This window comes from Schistocerca piceifrons, chromosome 5 (genome assembly GCF_021461385.2).
Source record: "Schistocerca piceifrons isolate TAMUIC-IGC-003096 chromosome 5, iqSchPice1.1, whole genome shotgun sequence".
Classification (NCBI taxonomy): Eukaryota; Metazoa; Arthropoda; class Insecta; order Orthoptera; family Acrididae; genus Schistocerca; species Schistocerca piceifrons.
Genome location: NC_060142.1, coordinates 250618199 through 250632797, shown reverse-complemented (window position 1 = coordinate 250632797; position 14599 = coordinate 250618199). Strand labels below are relative to the sequence as shown.

Sequence of the window (14599 nt, the reverse complement as noted above, 5' to 3'; positions counted from 1 at the left end):
GTTGGCCAGTGTGAATTGGCCCATGTCTGCTTTGGTTGTATCGAGATCTACCTACAGTCGTGATACTCATGATCATTTTTGCTATACACTGTGACAGCAGCGCTTCAAGCGAACAGAAAGCTACAGATCTGAATACAATATAAGTGCAAATAGTATCGTGTATATTTGTTTGTAACATAGTTTTTACAATAGAAAGCATATGTGTCGCCATAAAAATCGGCACTTAAAAATGACACCCTGTTTGTCTGACTGCAGTTTCCTAACGACCCTGTGAGGTACGAAATAAGGACAGTTTATTTATGATTCTCTTGCAACCTAAACATATTTACTGAAGAATATCGTTTTCTTTTAAGAACGAAAGATGGCTACTAAACAGCACAAGACCTGAGCTTTCGCAGAAGGACGTCGTTTATCTACTCAGCAATGTAAAAATTTTCTTCATTACCCTTCGAATGAAGTCAGTGAATGCAGAAATTAAGAAACATGTATGGAAAGCAATACCTACATTATTTAACGTACCAAATATGCCACCACAACTGTATGTTAACACAGCATAAGAACAGTTCTCATAAAAAATTCCTAACCGACAACAAACGTAAAGAAGTGTCACGACTTATCAGTTATAATCATTTCCAAATCTGACAGGAATTGCTCCCGTCACTGAAAGCTACCTGAATTTCAAGACGTCTTCAACTGAAGTAATTTATGTATGGGTTACTGTATTTATGTTAACATCGATCCACAATATGAACTACACATACATGATGCAAAAGAATAAAAGTAATATTTAAACACTTCAGCAGAATACATGAAACATGACAAAAGTCCAGATCACGACCAAAACATGGGAGTACAAAGAGCACTATGAAAAAGAGATTAAGAAAGTCAAAGATATCACTTGTCTCTTTCAGTCAATATGTTTTATACTCAGAATAATGTTGTTGCTACACGGGCCCTCTCCCCCATAACAGAGCTGTGGAAAAGTCTGCAAATGTGTTGCATAGATGATGGCATTGCCATTAGTGGGTCGATGGTGTTATTCATAGTATGCAGGGGCGAACTGGATGAGTACTTCAAACTGAATGCTTTGTGAGCTGCACTGCAGAACTTCTCCATTACATGACAATTTTCTCTATACGGAATTTCCTCATCTCTGTTCAGTGGCAGTCTACAAATATGACAAGCAACAGCCTGCTTGTACGTGGGTTGCTCAGAAAGTAATGCACCGCATTTTTTCTTCAACAATTCTTTATTGAAGATAATGAGAATACCCACACGAAAGAATGGTGTTTTTTCTACCACCCTGTTTTCCCACTTAATCTCCATCCTGTTCTAAGATCTTCCTCCAGCGCGAAACAAGGGTGTGTATGGCCTGTCGGTACCAATCCTTGTCCTGATGGCGGACCCTGTGCTTCACTGTGTGAACTTCCTTTGCTGACTGACAGATGCAGCGCCACCTGCCGAGTCGTAATGCGTCTGTCCTCGCAAATGACAGCAGCTCGCTGCAACGTGTCAGGTGTGACAGCCATGGATGGCCCCCTGACCGCTGCAAATCGCGGAGCTCCGCCGAACCGCCTTCTGATGACCTCATCCTCCGTGCCCAGCGACTAACAGCACTTCTGCCGACAGCAGACGCTCCAGAGACTTTGTACAAGCGTTTGTGAATATTCCCCACAGTTTCTTTCTCTGCAGTGAGAAATTCATTGACAGTACGTTGCTTGTAACGTAGGTCACCTACAGACGTCACTTTGAAACTATCCTGCGGCTACGTTACCTGTCGGAAGTGATGGAAACTTGGCGTGCTCACTCAGGAGACTTTAAAGAATACAATTCGTAGCATTGTTTTGGGCTGAGAAAAAAATGCGGTGCATTACTTTGTGGGCAACCATTGTACAATGCATAATTCTCCTCTGAGTTGTTATCGGGACGTTGTCACTATAAATTCAATCAACATTCCATGCAAGTTATCTGAGCTCAGCGAGCACTCATCTCACAGGATTATCCCCAGTGTAAGATTCGAATTTGCTGTGACTAGAGTCATAGGTGTACACAACTTGATAGCAGTTGCATACCGTACACGTCGTTCTGTGAAGCTGGTATGGGAGCCACGGGGGGGTCGCCTTCACAATATACCACAGCAGTCTCTAAGCACTCGAAATCAGTGTAAACGACTAAGGCACATTGCCCCCGGTTTTGGGTGTTCTTAAGCTTTAGAAACTTTTTGTCATATTTTAGGTATTTCCACATGTACTGGTTCCTGACTCAAGCAGTCAGTGAGGTGTCTTTCAAGATACTCAATGGTGCCAAAAATGTTGAGGCATCTATGACAAAAATACCTTGCCCCATTATGTTGGGGAGGAAAGTAAAAGCGGCACGTCTTTGATCGACAGGTAGTGTTGCTAATTGCTCTCATACATTAGCAAACGGTCTATGTGTCTCAGACGTTTACCAGCTAATTTGAAAAATTACAGGAGTCCAACTATATTTTACTCGACTTCTTTGTTGTTCTGAACAGTGCTCTCACGGTAATCATGACAACAACCGTTGTCCTCTTCTTGCTTATCAAATCCATGCTGTATACCTGAGCTGAATAATTGGGGCCCTGCCTCTCGAATTTTGGAATGTTCTGGAGTTTTATGGGGAATTCAATACCATGGAAACTGCAATGCTCATGGACATCAGATGTTTTATACATGTCTATAAGAGTTGCATCTTTAGGGTAATTTCTATCGCTAGCCAGAAGCTACCATATAAAGCAACATACGTCCCTCTTATAAAGATTATGGACATTAATACAAGCTTTTTTACAATATATCTTTCAGAAGGGCGATGTAGCTGGTCCCCCCATTAAATGGATTCTTGATATGAGAGTATATATCGAGATGGAGTACATGGCTGAGTACCTTGCCCGACCCTCTTTCCTGTATTTAGGAAAAGAATATGAGACTCTTGGTAAAAGTTACGAACTACTCGTGATTGAATAGCCCCATGATATCACGCCAATTCTTCTCCCAAATTTCGATAATGCTTCTCTCCTCAGCACCTCACGTCGATGTATCTTTTGGGGGAGGAGAGTGCATCAGTTCCCAATACAGAACCACTTTGCACTTGGGATATTGCAGATGTTGACGTAGCCAGGGAGCTTCCTTTCCAGAACTGCTTGGCAAGCGCTAAGGAAAGTGACCGGATCTTGGTAACCCAAATTCGAATTATCGATTCAGGCAAGTGAGTTCCTGACCCCAAGTGAGCCAGTGATCACTGTGTGGTCTAGTGCAGATGTTAAACTTACTTGATGATCCATAACCGCGTGGGTGGGGAGTGGTGCTATTGCTACTGCTACTAGGCTCGACGCTGTATTGCGCCAGTCTCCTGAGATGATCGTAAGATGGTCCAGGGCATGAAGATCCCTGTCCAGACAACGGAAAATAGGCCAGAGCTGTGATGCCACATGCAGATGTCGAAGGCCTGGGGTGTGGAGGTGGTGCTGCTACTGCAGCATGGGGTGGTGATCGCCAATGTGAAGGCCAGGTCGGTGGAGATGTGAGGGGCCACCAGTTCTAAGTCCTGGGCTGCAGAGATGGTGTTGCTATGGCAGCATGGGATGATGGCCACCAGTATGAAGGCCTGGGCTTTAGCGATGATGGCTTCCAGTGAGAGGGGCCAGTCTGTGTCATAGTTATTGTAAACCACCACCTCCCAAAAACTATGTGCAGAAGAAGAAAGAAATGAAAGTGAAATAAATAAAAGTAAAAATCAGTTTGTGGTCACTGATAATAATTTACAGGTACTTACATATAAAATGAGTAGTGTGTTTATTGCTCAAATATTCATCCAGCAGCCCATCAACAACAAGTGTGTCAGTCCTCAGTAGTGTTCGCAGCATGGGTGTTGGAGGCAGTGTGTGGCACTAGCTGGGCAATGGTTCTGATAGAATTTGGCCAATCCTGAATGACAACAAAAGTGTGGGTGCAGCAGCATCTGGTGCGGGTGTTGGAACATAGATATTCTCATTAGGCACACTTAAAAACAAAAATATCTCATAAATAACAACAAAAATTGTTATTGTACATTAATTAATGAATTACTAGTGACGTATTTGCTCCTGAACAATCAGAGTCATTCTCCAGGATCAATCATCATCATCAACCATTCGCATCTAAAAAGGCAGAAACAGAATGCACACGAATCATTCAGACACAAATGGAAACACAATTAGTGCTTTAATGTAGATAAATATGTGTGCTTACTTTCATCCTCCGCCATGTCGTTTATGACGAATGACACAATAGTGCCTGTAAATGGAGACAACAGCGTGTTATCATCATCAGTCGGTGGATGCTTACTGGATTCTTCATCATCATGATTAGTGCATGAGCATTTCTTTTCATCATCAACGCTGGTCAGTTCACATATTAAAAGACTGGGATTATACTGTATACAGAGACACACCAAATGGAATATGTTGGCTGCAAACATCTGCTAATCGGCTACATTTTGAATGCTGTGTGGCAAAGACTTCAAAACGCGTCTCTAAATTCTCGATGAAGTTCATAGATAATGTGTGTTAAAAAAAGCTTACCTGATAAACAAATGAGGTCGGGAGTATTTAAATAAACGCAAGAGATTCTTCTAAAGAGAATTATTTACCTCTCAACCATTGTAATAGTATTTGCACATTATCTGAAGCATGTATGAAACTGTTTTCTTCTTCTCCACTATCATACACTTGCTTGGAATGTCGAACTGATGTATATTTGAATAAGTCTTAATTCCAGATAGCAGCATTCTTGAAAATTTCCCACATCCACACAGCTTTCTCGTGACCTTGGGTGTACACGATGCTGTCTCTGTGTTCAAAGTTGCGAAGTGATGTCAGCATATCCTCGTAGATCATTCCTGTATCGTCCCAGATTTTGCCATGATGCAATCGAGTCAATCATGCTACTGTCTTCCAAGTCTTGATACATTTTATTGTTCTGAACGGTTGTGCCGAAGCGTCCATTGTGTGAAAACTTGTTAAAACACATCTAGCACCTGTGAATGTGACAAAAGCTACAGCTTTGAATACGAAGCAGCCACAATCATCGAGAAAGCCTTGCACATCAGCAACAATATCTGCACGCTGTGGATTCATTATGAAATGACGAGTATGTGAGACACATACGCACCTTTATACAGCTTGCTGTACACCTTCTAAAGGTGAATAATTGAACACGGAGTTGTGTTGTAATAATGCGCACACTGTAGTGACTTGTGGGAAATTTTCTAATGATTCAAATTCATTTCGTATAAAAAAATTGACCTACTATTAACTTTCATTTTGCTTAGGACAGTCTACCACTACAACAGGTGCTAAGTCCTTATATTGCTGCGAGGTGACATCCAGATTCATCTCTCTCATAGTAAAAAGAGTGAAAGTTGAAATACATTTTATGTAGTAGACTGTTCATGTTATTACCGCTGTCAAGCTGTACATTATTATATGTGGAAAATATTCTGCATTCAGAAACACTCTTGCTTTGGTTGGTTTACAGTTGTCAAACACACTCGAATCCTTAATCAGGTTTGCCCTACTGTCTGTTTACAGCACCAGACTTACGAGTATGTAGCGAGGTGTTTCTAGCTCAATGACGCTTTAATGGACAAAGTGTGTTTGCATGTTGTCTGTAGAAACGGGTATTCACACAATTTCCATGACCAGAAATTTAATGGTAATACACACACCTCGGCTCAGAGAGTTCCAGAACCTGTACGGAAAATTGGAAAAGAGATCAACATAAACATCACTTCCACTCTTTTTTATTGCTCATGAAAACCACACATTGCATGTTGTACCACCATACAGCGAGACTTCAGAGGTGGTGGTCAGATTGTTGTACACACTGGTACCTCTAATATTCAGTAGCACGACCTCTTGCATTGATGCATGCCTGTATTCGTCATGACATATTATCCATAAGTCCAACAAGGCACTGTTGGTCCAGATTGTTCCACTCCTCAACGGCGATTCGGCGTAGATGCCTCAGAGACGTTGGTGAGTCACATCGTTCATAAACAGCCTTTTTCAATCTATCCCAGGCATGTTCGATAGGGTTCATGTCTGGAGAACATGCTGGCCACTCTAGTCGAGCGATGTCGCTATCCTGAAGGAAGTCATTCTCAAGATGTGCACGATGGGGACGCGAATCGTCGTCCATGAAGACGGATGCCTCGCCAGTATGCTGCTGATGTGGATGCATTACCTGTCGGAGGATGGAACTCAAGTACCATACAGCCGTTACAGCCCCTTCCATGACCACCAGTGGCGTACGTCGGCCCCACATTATGCCACCCCAAAACATCTTGCTGGACAGCGTGTCTGAGGCGGTCAGCCTAACCGGGTGGCTTCCAAACATGTCTCCGACGATTGTCTGGTTGAAGGCATATGCGACACTCACTGGTGAAGAGAACATAATGCCAATTCTGAGCGGTCCACTCGGCATGTTGTTGGGCCCATCTGCACCGCGCTGCATGGTGCGTGGTTGCAAAGATGGACCTCGTCATGGATGTCGATAGTGAAGCTGTGCATCATGCAGCCTATTGCACACAGTTTGAGTCGTAACACGACGTTCCGTGGCTGCACGAAAAGCATTATTCACCATGGTGGCGTTGCTGTCAGCGTTCCTCCGAGCCATAATCCGTAAGTAGCGGTCATCCACTGCAGTAGTAGCCTTCGGACGCCCTGAGCGAGGCTTGTCACCGACAGTTCCTCTCTCTCTGTACCTCCTCCATGTCCGAATAACATCGTTTTGGTTCACTCCGAGACGCCTGGACACTTCCCTTGTTGAGAGCCCTTCCTGGCACAAAGTAACAATGCGGACGCGATCGAACCGCGGTATTGACCGTCTAGACATGATTGAACTACAGACAACACGATCCGTGTACCTCCTTCCTGGTGGAATGACTGGAACTGATTGGCTGTCGGCCCCCTCCGTCTAAAAGGCGCTCCTCATTCATGGTTGTTTACATCTTTGTGCAGATTTAGTGACATCTCTGAACAGTCAAAGGGACTGTCTCTGTGATACAAAATCCATAGTCAACGTCTGTCTTCAGGAGCTCTGGGAACTGGGGTGATGCAAAATTTTTTTTGATGTGTGTAATTCCCAAATTTAGCAGTTGTAGAAATTTCAGTTTCTCCTCAATTGAAACAGAAACATGCAGTGTTATCCAAACTGATTTATCCAACTAAGTCTTGTTCCTCTTAGGGTCAGCTTATGTCGCCCACATCTATACATTATTGTCCCTTTCAGATCGTACTAGAATGAGCTCCTGCATCGCATTCGTGATAACTTTCTTCATAACCTCAAAGAAATCTATAGAAATGTTGTGTGGGATGCATAAGCTAAAGTGATTGTTGATCGGTGCATCTATGAACCATCTTGCATTCAATAAATTATTCAAGTCGGGCTTTGGTGCGGAGATACATGTTTGAAGGGTTGAACTGATTCCAACAGTCCATGTGCGCTCGATTTCGTCTTGAGTTCGAAACGGATCTCCTGGAATAGGTAGGCGAACGCATTTCACCTAAACTGTGATTACGTTGTAGGTGTTCCAGCCTTCTTCAATAATCTTTCTTTGAGGTATAAGAATCTGTTTCTTGGAACTGTTAACGTATCTTGGTACTGAATAAGAATTTGTATCTCATCATTATTACTATACGTAGCTGGAGCAAACAGTTTGCGGACGACATATTTCTGTCAAATGATTAGGTCGAGTGGTGAAGTCATTGTGTGTTTTTTTTCCTATGGATTTAGCATACTTGTAATTCTCCTGTGTTATCACGTTGTGCTTCCACTGTGAAATGGCGCTTTGAAGGCTGTGTGGTGTAATTTTGTATCTCAAATCCATGATGATATTTGCTTCAAGTGGAGACATACCACGATTTCCTCACCTCGAAAATCGATTACATTCCTGTCCTGGTCCACAATATTCAGCTCGAGATGGTCTAATGTCTGAGTAGTCACTGGAAGTGCGTGAGGCAAAGATTTTATGTTCTCAGTCCACTGTAGGAAAAAATCAGTAAATTGTGTCCATCAGTCTACTACTGAGATACAGATTTGTTGCCATATTGCACTCAAGATGAATCATGCTGAGTGGTAATATTTCCACTGCTTGTTTCGACAAATAAATTTTATCGTGATTCTTCTCATAAACGTAACTGAAACGTAATAGTCTATTGTCTATTGTCTATTTAGCCGTTTTTATTTCCGCTATAAACGTATTAACGTTTGTTAATAGCTCCAACCCATTTCCAGACCTCTTTATACCGTATTTAGGTCATCAACATCATATATGCCTACGGTATTTCCAGAATTTTACCACCTCCTAGATGTAGTTGATTGTTATCCTTGGCGACATTAGGATTGCTGTTTCCAAGCCTATCAGTCCCATACTCCATTCAACACTGCTTGATCCACTGATGGAAAGTAATTCACATTTACCACTGACGAACGCCCTTTCACAGTCAGAGTGTATGACATCACATCTAAAACGAAACTAATGCAGTGATGTTTGTGCCATTCAGTTTTATGCATTTGCCAGGATAAATACAGGCTCGGGTGCCCACAGATATGAACTGAAGTGCTGGAAGCACTGAAAGTTGTAGGACACGTGGCTGATGGCGAAGTGGCGGTGTAGTCCTTCTGGAGGCTTTAAATCATCACATGAGTCAAAGCAGGGTACAATATTTTGATTCCTCTTCTTAACATATGCATCCCACTTTGTTCCATATCCGCCAGTGGAATTTAAATTTACGATCCTACACCCATTATTAGATCTCCGCTTCATCCTTAGCCTCGTATTCCACATAAACACATCACGAAATCTCGGATTGTTGAGTTTTTTGATGGGTTTAAGAAGATCCATATTAGTTGTCAGTCCGTTTGGTAGTATATCTTGGAGTTATTTTTTTAATAAATAGACCAAGGCCTTTGCTGTATGGTTTTAAACATAGTCCTTTCGCGATTGCGACGGATTCTGTAGCTTTATTATGTCGCTTCGCTTCCTTCACCTACTCTTATGTGCTTCTTGTGTTCTTAATGGTAAGAGCTATGGCCGCAGCTCCAATCACCAGTGAGCCAACCACAGACAGTCCCACAAGTGCTGGAATTAGGAAAGGGATAATTCCATCAGACGTCTTGGGTATTGGTAGAACTCTTGGTCTTAACATGACTTCTTCTTCTTATTACACCATTCTGCAGCGTCATGATGATTTCAGCCCTGACACAGGTGCTTGAATACTGTTCTTTCCTGTTTTTCTTCCCATCTTTGGGCAACAGCGTTGTCACAGTGGTAGCAGAAGTTCCTGTCAGACCACCAAAGATATGCTGTATTGGGCTTGACTAGCACTTGGATGAGTGGCCATCCAGTCTACTGAGCACTATTGGCAAGTGGGATGCACGCAGCTGTTGTGAGGTAAATTGAGGAGCTGCTTGATTGAGAAGTAGTGGCTCCGTTCTCATAAACTGGAAAAGACCGGGAGTGCAGTGTGCTAATCACATGCCCCTCAATATTCGCATCTAGTGATGCCCATAGGCTGAGGATGACATGGCAGTTGGTTAGTAACGCTGGGCCTTCTGAAGCCTCTTTGGACAGAGTTTAGTTTAGTTTTTTTGTTCTTTAGCGTAGGACAGGCTGTGGTTGTAATGTGTCTGAAGTTTATTCCAGCACCAAATTTAAGTCTGGCATGCACTGTCTTAACTGCAAATGTGACAATGTGCTGACCTATTCCAACATCCCTTCTTACACACCTTTTCTTGGCCTTAGCTGCATAAGCATTATCATTCTCATTACACACATTGTCTGTTAAATTAATACCTTTGTCACCGCAAGCCAAACAGATTTTTCAGCTTAGTTCCAGATATACAAAATTTATGTACCAGGAGGTACAATTCAACTGATAATTTATCAAGAATACCACCCCTCACTCTGACAATGATGAGCTTTCTACCATGCATGGTATGATACTACAATTTCTGACGTTTGTGCACACTATTATATACCAAATTTTGAGAGTTCATTCCACTGTTCTGTGACGAAGGGAATCCTAGCCGTTTTGTTAATGCCTTGTTCGCTGTGCTTCTTTGACACACTGAATGAGATACACGTCTGGTTCAGAGCTTCCCTGTAATTTATCTATGTAAAAACTCCCACCTATTTCACGTCCATTGTTGTCCTTTAAAATGTAAGTTCTTGTATTTGCACCCTGAACTTTCAAAACTATAAATATCTTCATTTACTAATGCACTATTGGTATGTTTTTGAATGCTGTCTGGTACTTTGAAATACACATCAAATCACCTATATTACATTTCTATTTGTGTGGATCCATCATTTTAATTCGATTGTACAGCATTTGTAGATACTCATTATCATGGACATCAGTAGGATGCATTTTTATCATTCTTTGATGAGTGCAGCTATACTGCATGATTACTTACGGGAGTATATCTAACCATCGGTATGAACCACTAATACTGAATTGCTTCCACATAAGTGATTTTATTGTTCTGTCAGAGATACAAAATACTTGCTTTCAGTGTGAAAATGTTGAGTAGTATCACATTCCAAACTAACCCATTGTTGTTGTTGTTGTTATTGTGGTCTTCAGTCCTGAGACTGGTTTGATGCAGCTCTCCATGCTACTCTATCCTGTGCAAGCTTCTTCATCTCCCAGTACCTACTGCATCCTACATCCTTCTGAATCTGCTTAGTGTATTCATCTCTTGGTCTCCCTCTACGATTTTTACCCTCCACGCTGCCCTCCAGTACTAAATTGGTGATCTCTCGATGTCTCAGAACATGTCCTACCAACCGATCCCTTCTTCTAGTTAAGTTGTGCCACAAGCTCCTCTTCTCCCCAATTCTATTCAATACCTCCTCATTAGTTATGTGATCTACCCATCTGATCTTCAGCATTCTTCTGTAGCACCACATTTCGAAAGCTTCTATTCTCTTCTTGTCTAAGCTATTTATCGTCCACGTTTCACTTCCATACATGGCTACACTCCACACAAATACTTTCAGAAATGACTTCCTGACATTTAAATCTATACTCGATGTTAACAAATTTTTCTTCTTCAGAAACGCTTTCCTTGCCATTGCCAGTCTACATTTTATATCCTCTCTACTTCGACCATCATCAGTTATTTTGCTCCCCAAATAGCAAAACTCCTTTACTACTTTAACTCTTTGATGCACAGATTTTATGTTTAATTAATTTTTTAATAAAACATGCATTTTCTATGTCTGGTGGGGTTGCTAATAAAGGAAAACATGAATTAAAATTTTTTATTGTATTGATTTTGGTTTTAGATGGTGGTATATATAATATACCACCATGCCACTTAGGGCCGTACCTAAAGTTTTTGAGATATCTTGGTTTGTGCTTGTAACTCACCTTTAAATTCTACTCTAAGCAGTAATAATTAGTATAATTAATGTAAAATAATTTTATTTCTGGCAATTGGTCATTTACAATACAAAATCAAATTACAAACCTTACAAATAAAATATGTTTCTTATTCCTTTTTGTGAAAATCTTGAAAGCACCTTTTTGTTTTGCTAAGGCACAAAGGCACTTTGCATTCAGCGCACATCCAGAAAGTGCGCACTTGCTTCTTTTTTGTACTGCATTTCGCACAACGTCTGGCGGTAGTACGCTCTGGCTGGTGGGATGAATTGTCGAGACGCTGGCGTGAGGAAACATATGGCTTGTTTTTCTTTACGTGGACTTGACTCTCATGAAGTCTAGATGGCCTCAATGGTGTTTTCTGGGTTACTAAGCTTTGCAGGATACTCATCCTGAAGACTTTGGCAGTCATTTTTTCTCTATCGCCTAGTTCCTTCCAAATTATATAGCTGTTGACGATACTGACATCAAGCAGGTGAAAGAATATTCGGTGCCACCACTTTTTACTTCTCCGGCTTATTTCATATGATTTTTTCAGTTGGTCGAACTTGTCGACATTGTTCATGTGTGCATTGTAATCCATCACTGCTTGAGGACAAGGTAGCTCTATGCGTGAACCATCTCTTTCACGGCGAGTCACTGTAGTAACTTCAGGACTGTGAAAATTTGAAAGGAGATGAACAGCTCTCTTATCTTTCCACTTCAAGTAGAGGATGCCACAGTTGCTGACCCTCCAGTCAAATTCACCTCTGCTTAATTCTTTGTCTGTTTTTAATTTGGGTAAATGTTTCCTTGTTGGTTGAACTGTCCCACAGGCATATATGTTTCTCTGCTGTAAACCAGCCAACAAGTTATAGCTATTGAAATAGTTGTCGAAATAAAGATAATGGCCTTTATTTACGAGTTCAGAGGACAAACTCAGCACTACATGCTCCCCAAGGCCTGTTTGCACTGTGTCACCTACTTTTCCGGTGTAAATATCAAATTTCAAGTTGTAAGAGGTCTTGTCACACAGCATCCACACTTTGTAACCACGCTTTATGGGTTTATCTCTCATGTATTGTTTCATACTGTTGCGGCCTTTGAATTTGATCATTGACTCATCAATTGCTAGGTGTTTGCTGGGTTGGTAACACTTGGAAAAAGATTCAGATAGTATCTTGATCACTGGTCGCAGCTTGTACAGTTTGTCATAACCTGGGTGTCCTTTTTCTGGATGCAATGTGTTATCATTCAGATGAATGTTCCTCAGTAACCATCCAAACCGATTTACTGCCATCAGAGATGCAATATAACGATCATGAAGTTCTGGGGCACTAGACCAGTAGTCTCTGTATGCTGGCATACGCTTTATACCCATCAAAATGTTGATTCCCAGGAAAGTTCGTATTTCATTGTCAGTTGTTGGAGTGAAAGACTTGCCAGATTGCGTCGCATATAAATTTGTTTGGAAAACGATTAGCTCAACTAGCTCTTTTGGAAATATTTTTTCGAATATATCGATAGGTTCTGGATCATCAATGTCCCTAATAAAAGCACTTGGTCCTGATTCACTGTCGAACTGCATTCCTGAGGTAGCATTGAATTGTTGTCCCCAAGTTGGCGCTGTGTCAGCAGCGCGTTTTGGCGGAGTGGACTCACTTTCTTCCTCGCTCTCTGAAACTTCGCCTTCAGACGACACAATAGCCTCCGCAACAATGCTTGCTTCATAATCAGATTCGTCATCTGTGGTGTCAACAGTGGAATCCTCGTCTGATGGAATTTCACACAATAATCGTTCGATTTCTTCATCTCGTAAGCCTCTTCTTGACATTTTCATTTTCAAACAACAGCCTGAATCCAAGTAAAGAATACGTAAGCAAAACAAAATGGAGAAAGAGCTAAAATAAGTCACAACACAATTAAAAACTAAACTTTGTAGCGGAGGATTTCGAATTTTATACTAGGAAACGAAATGCAATAGAATACTGCTACATGCACGGTGGTACAAATAATATACCACCAAAATAAATTGTATATAAATAACGGAAGATTGTGCATATGAATGTATACATGGGTTCATACCGTAGCTGTGACGTCCAAGATATGGAAAAAACACAGGCGCAACAAGAAATTCGTTATAAACCACTATTCACACGCAAAAACCATGCACAACTCAGCACGCAGCTTTCACAGTTGTAATCTATGCAATTCTTGGCGGGAACTGATTCCTTATAGGCAGTGAGTGCCATCTGTCTGATAAGTAGAGAACTAGGTGAGCATATTAGAGTGGTGGTCGTGCAGTTAAACCACTGTGCAAAGAGCCAAGAAAATTTTCAAAAGGTGGTATACTATGTATACCACCGTGCTCCAAAGAGTTAAGTGTCTCATTTGCTGATCTAATTCCCTCAGCATCACCCGACTTAATTCGACTACATTCCATTATCCTCGCCCGCATCTCGTGGTCGTGCGGTAGCGTTCTCGCTTCCCACGCCCGGATTCCCAGGTTCGATTCCCGGCGGGGTCAGGGATTTTCTCTGCCTCATGATGGCTGGGTGTTGTGTGATGTCCTTAGGTTGGTTAGGATTAAGTAGTTCTAAGTTCTAGGGGACTGATGACCATAGATGTTAAGTCCCATAGTGCTCAGAGCCATTTGAAGCATCCATTATCCTCGTTTTGCTTTTGTTGATGTTCATCTTATACCCTCCTTTCAAGACACTGTCCATTCCGTTCAACTGCTGTTCCAAGTCCTATACTGTCTCTGACAGAATTACAATATCATCCACGAACCTCAAAGTTTTTATTTCTTCTCCATGGATTTTAATACCTACGCCGAACTTTTCTTTTGTTTCCTTTATTGCTTGCTCAATATACAGATTGAATAACATCGGGGATAGGCTACAACCCTGTCTCACTCCCTTCCCAACCACTGGTTCCCTTTCATACTCCTCGACTCGTATGACTGCCATCTGCTCTCTGTATAAATTGTAAATAGCCTTTCGCTCCCTGTATTTTACCCCTGCCGCCTTCAGAATTTGAAAGAGAGTATTCCAATCAACATTGTCAAAACCTTTCTCTAAGTCTTCAAATGCTAGAAACGTAGGTTTGCCTTTCCTTAATCTTTCTTCTAAGATAAGTCATAAGATCAGTATTGCCTCTCGTGTTCCAACA

General features: G+C 41.6%; 1 protein-coding gene across 1 annotated transcript; it reads right to left on the bottom strand.

The window, feature by feature from the left end:
* Nucleotides 1-4142: 4142 nt before the first annotated feature.
* On the bottom strand, nucleotides 4143-13262 carry LOC124798916 (piggyBac transposable element-derived protein 4-like). Its single transcript, XM_047262448.1, has 3 exons — nucleotides 12414-13262; nucleotides 4248-4431; nucleotides 4143-4156 (listed from the first exon to the last, which is right to left on the bottom strand). Exons 1-3 carry the CDS (start codon nucleotides 13260-13262, stop codon nucleotides 4143-4145), a joined length of 1047 nt encoding a protein of 348 aa, XP_047118404.1.
* Between the last annotated feature and the right edge of the window lie 1337 nt (nucleotides 13263-14599).

Bases quoted from the DNA above. Each gene is read 5' to 3' on its own strand.
- LOC124798916 (XM_047262448.1), bottom strand. From the start codon at position 13,262: ATGTCAAGAAGAGGCTTACGAGATGAAGAAATCGAACGATTATTGTGT. The intron at 4,432-12,413 runs GTAGGTGACACA...CTCTGTATACAG, and splicing joins TTGATATTTACACCGGAAAA to TATAATCCCAGTCTTTTAAT.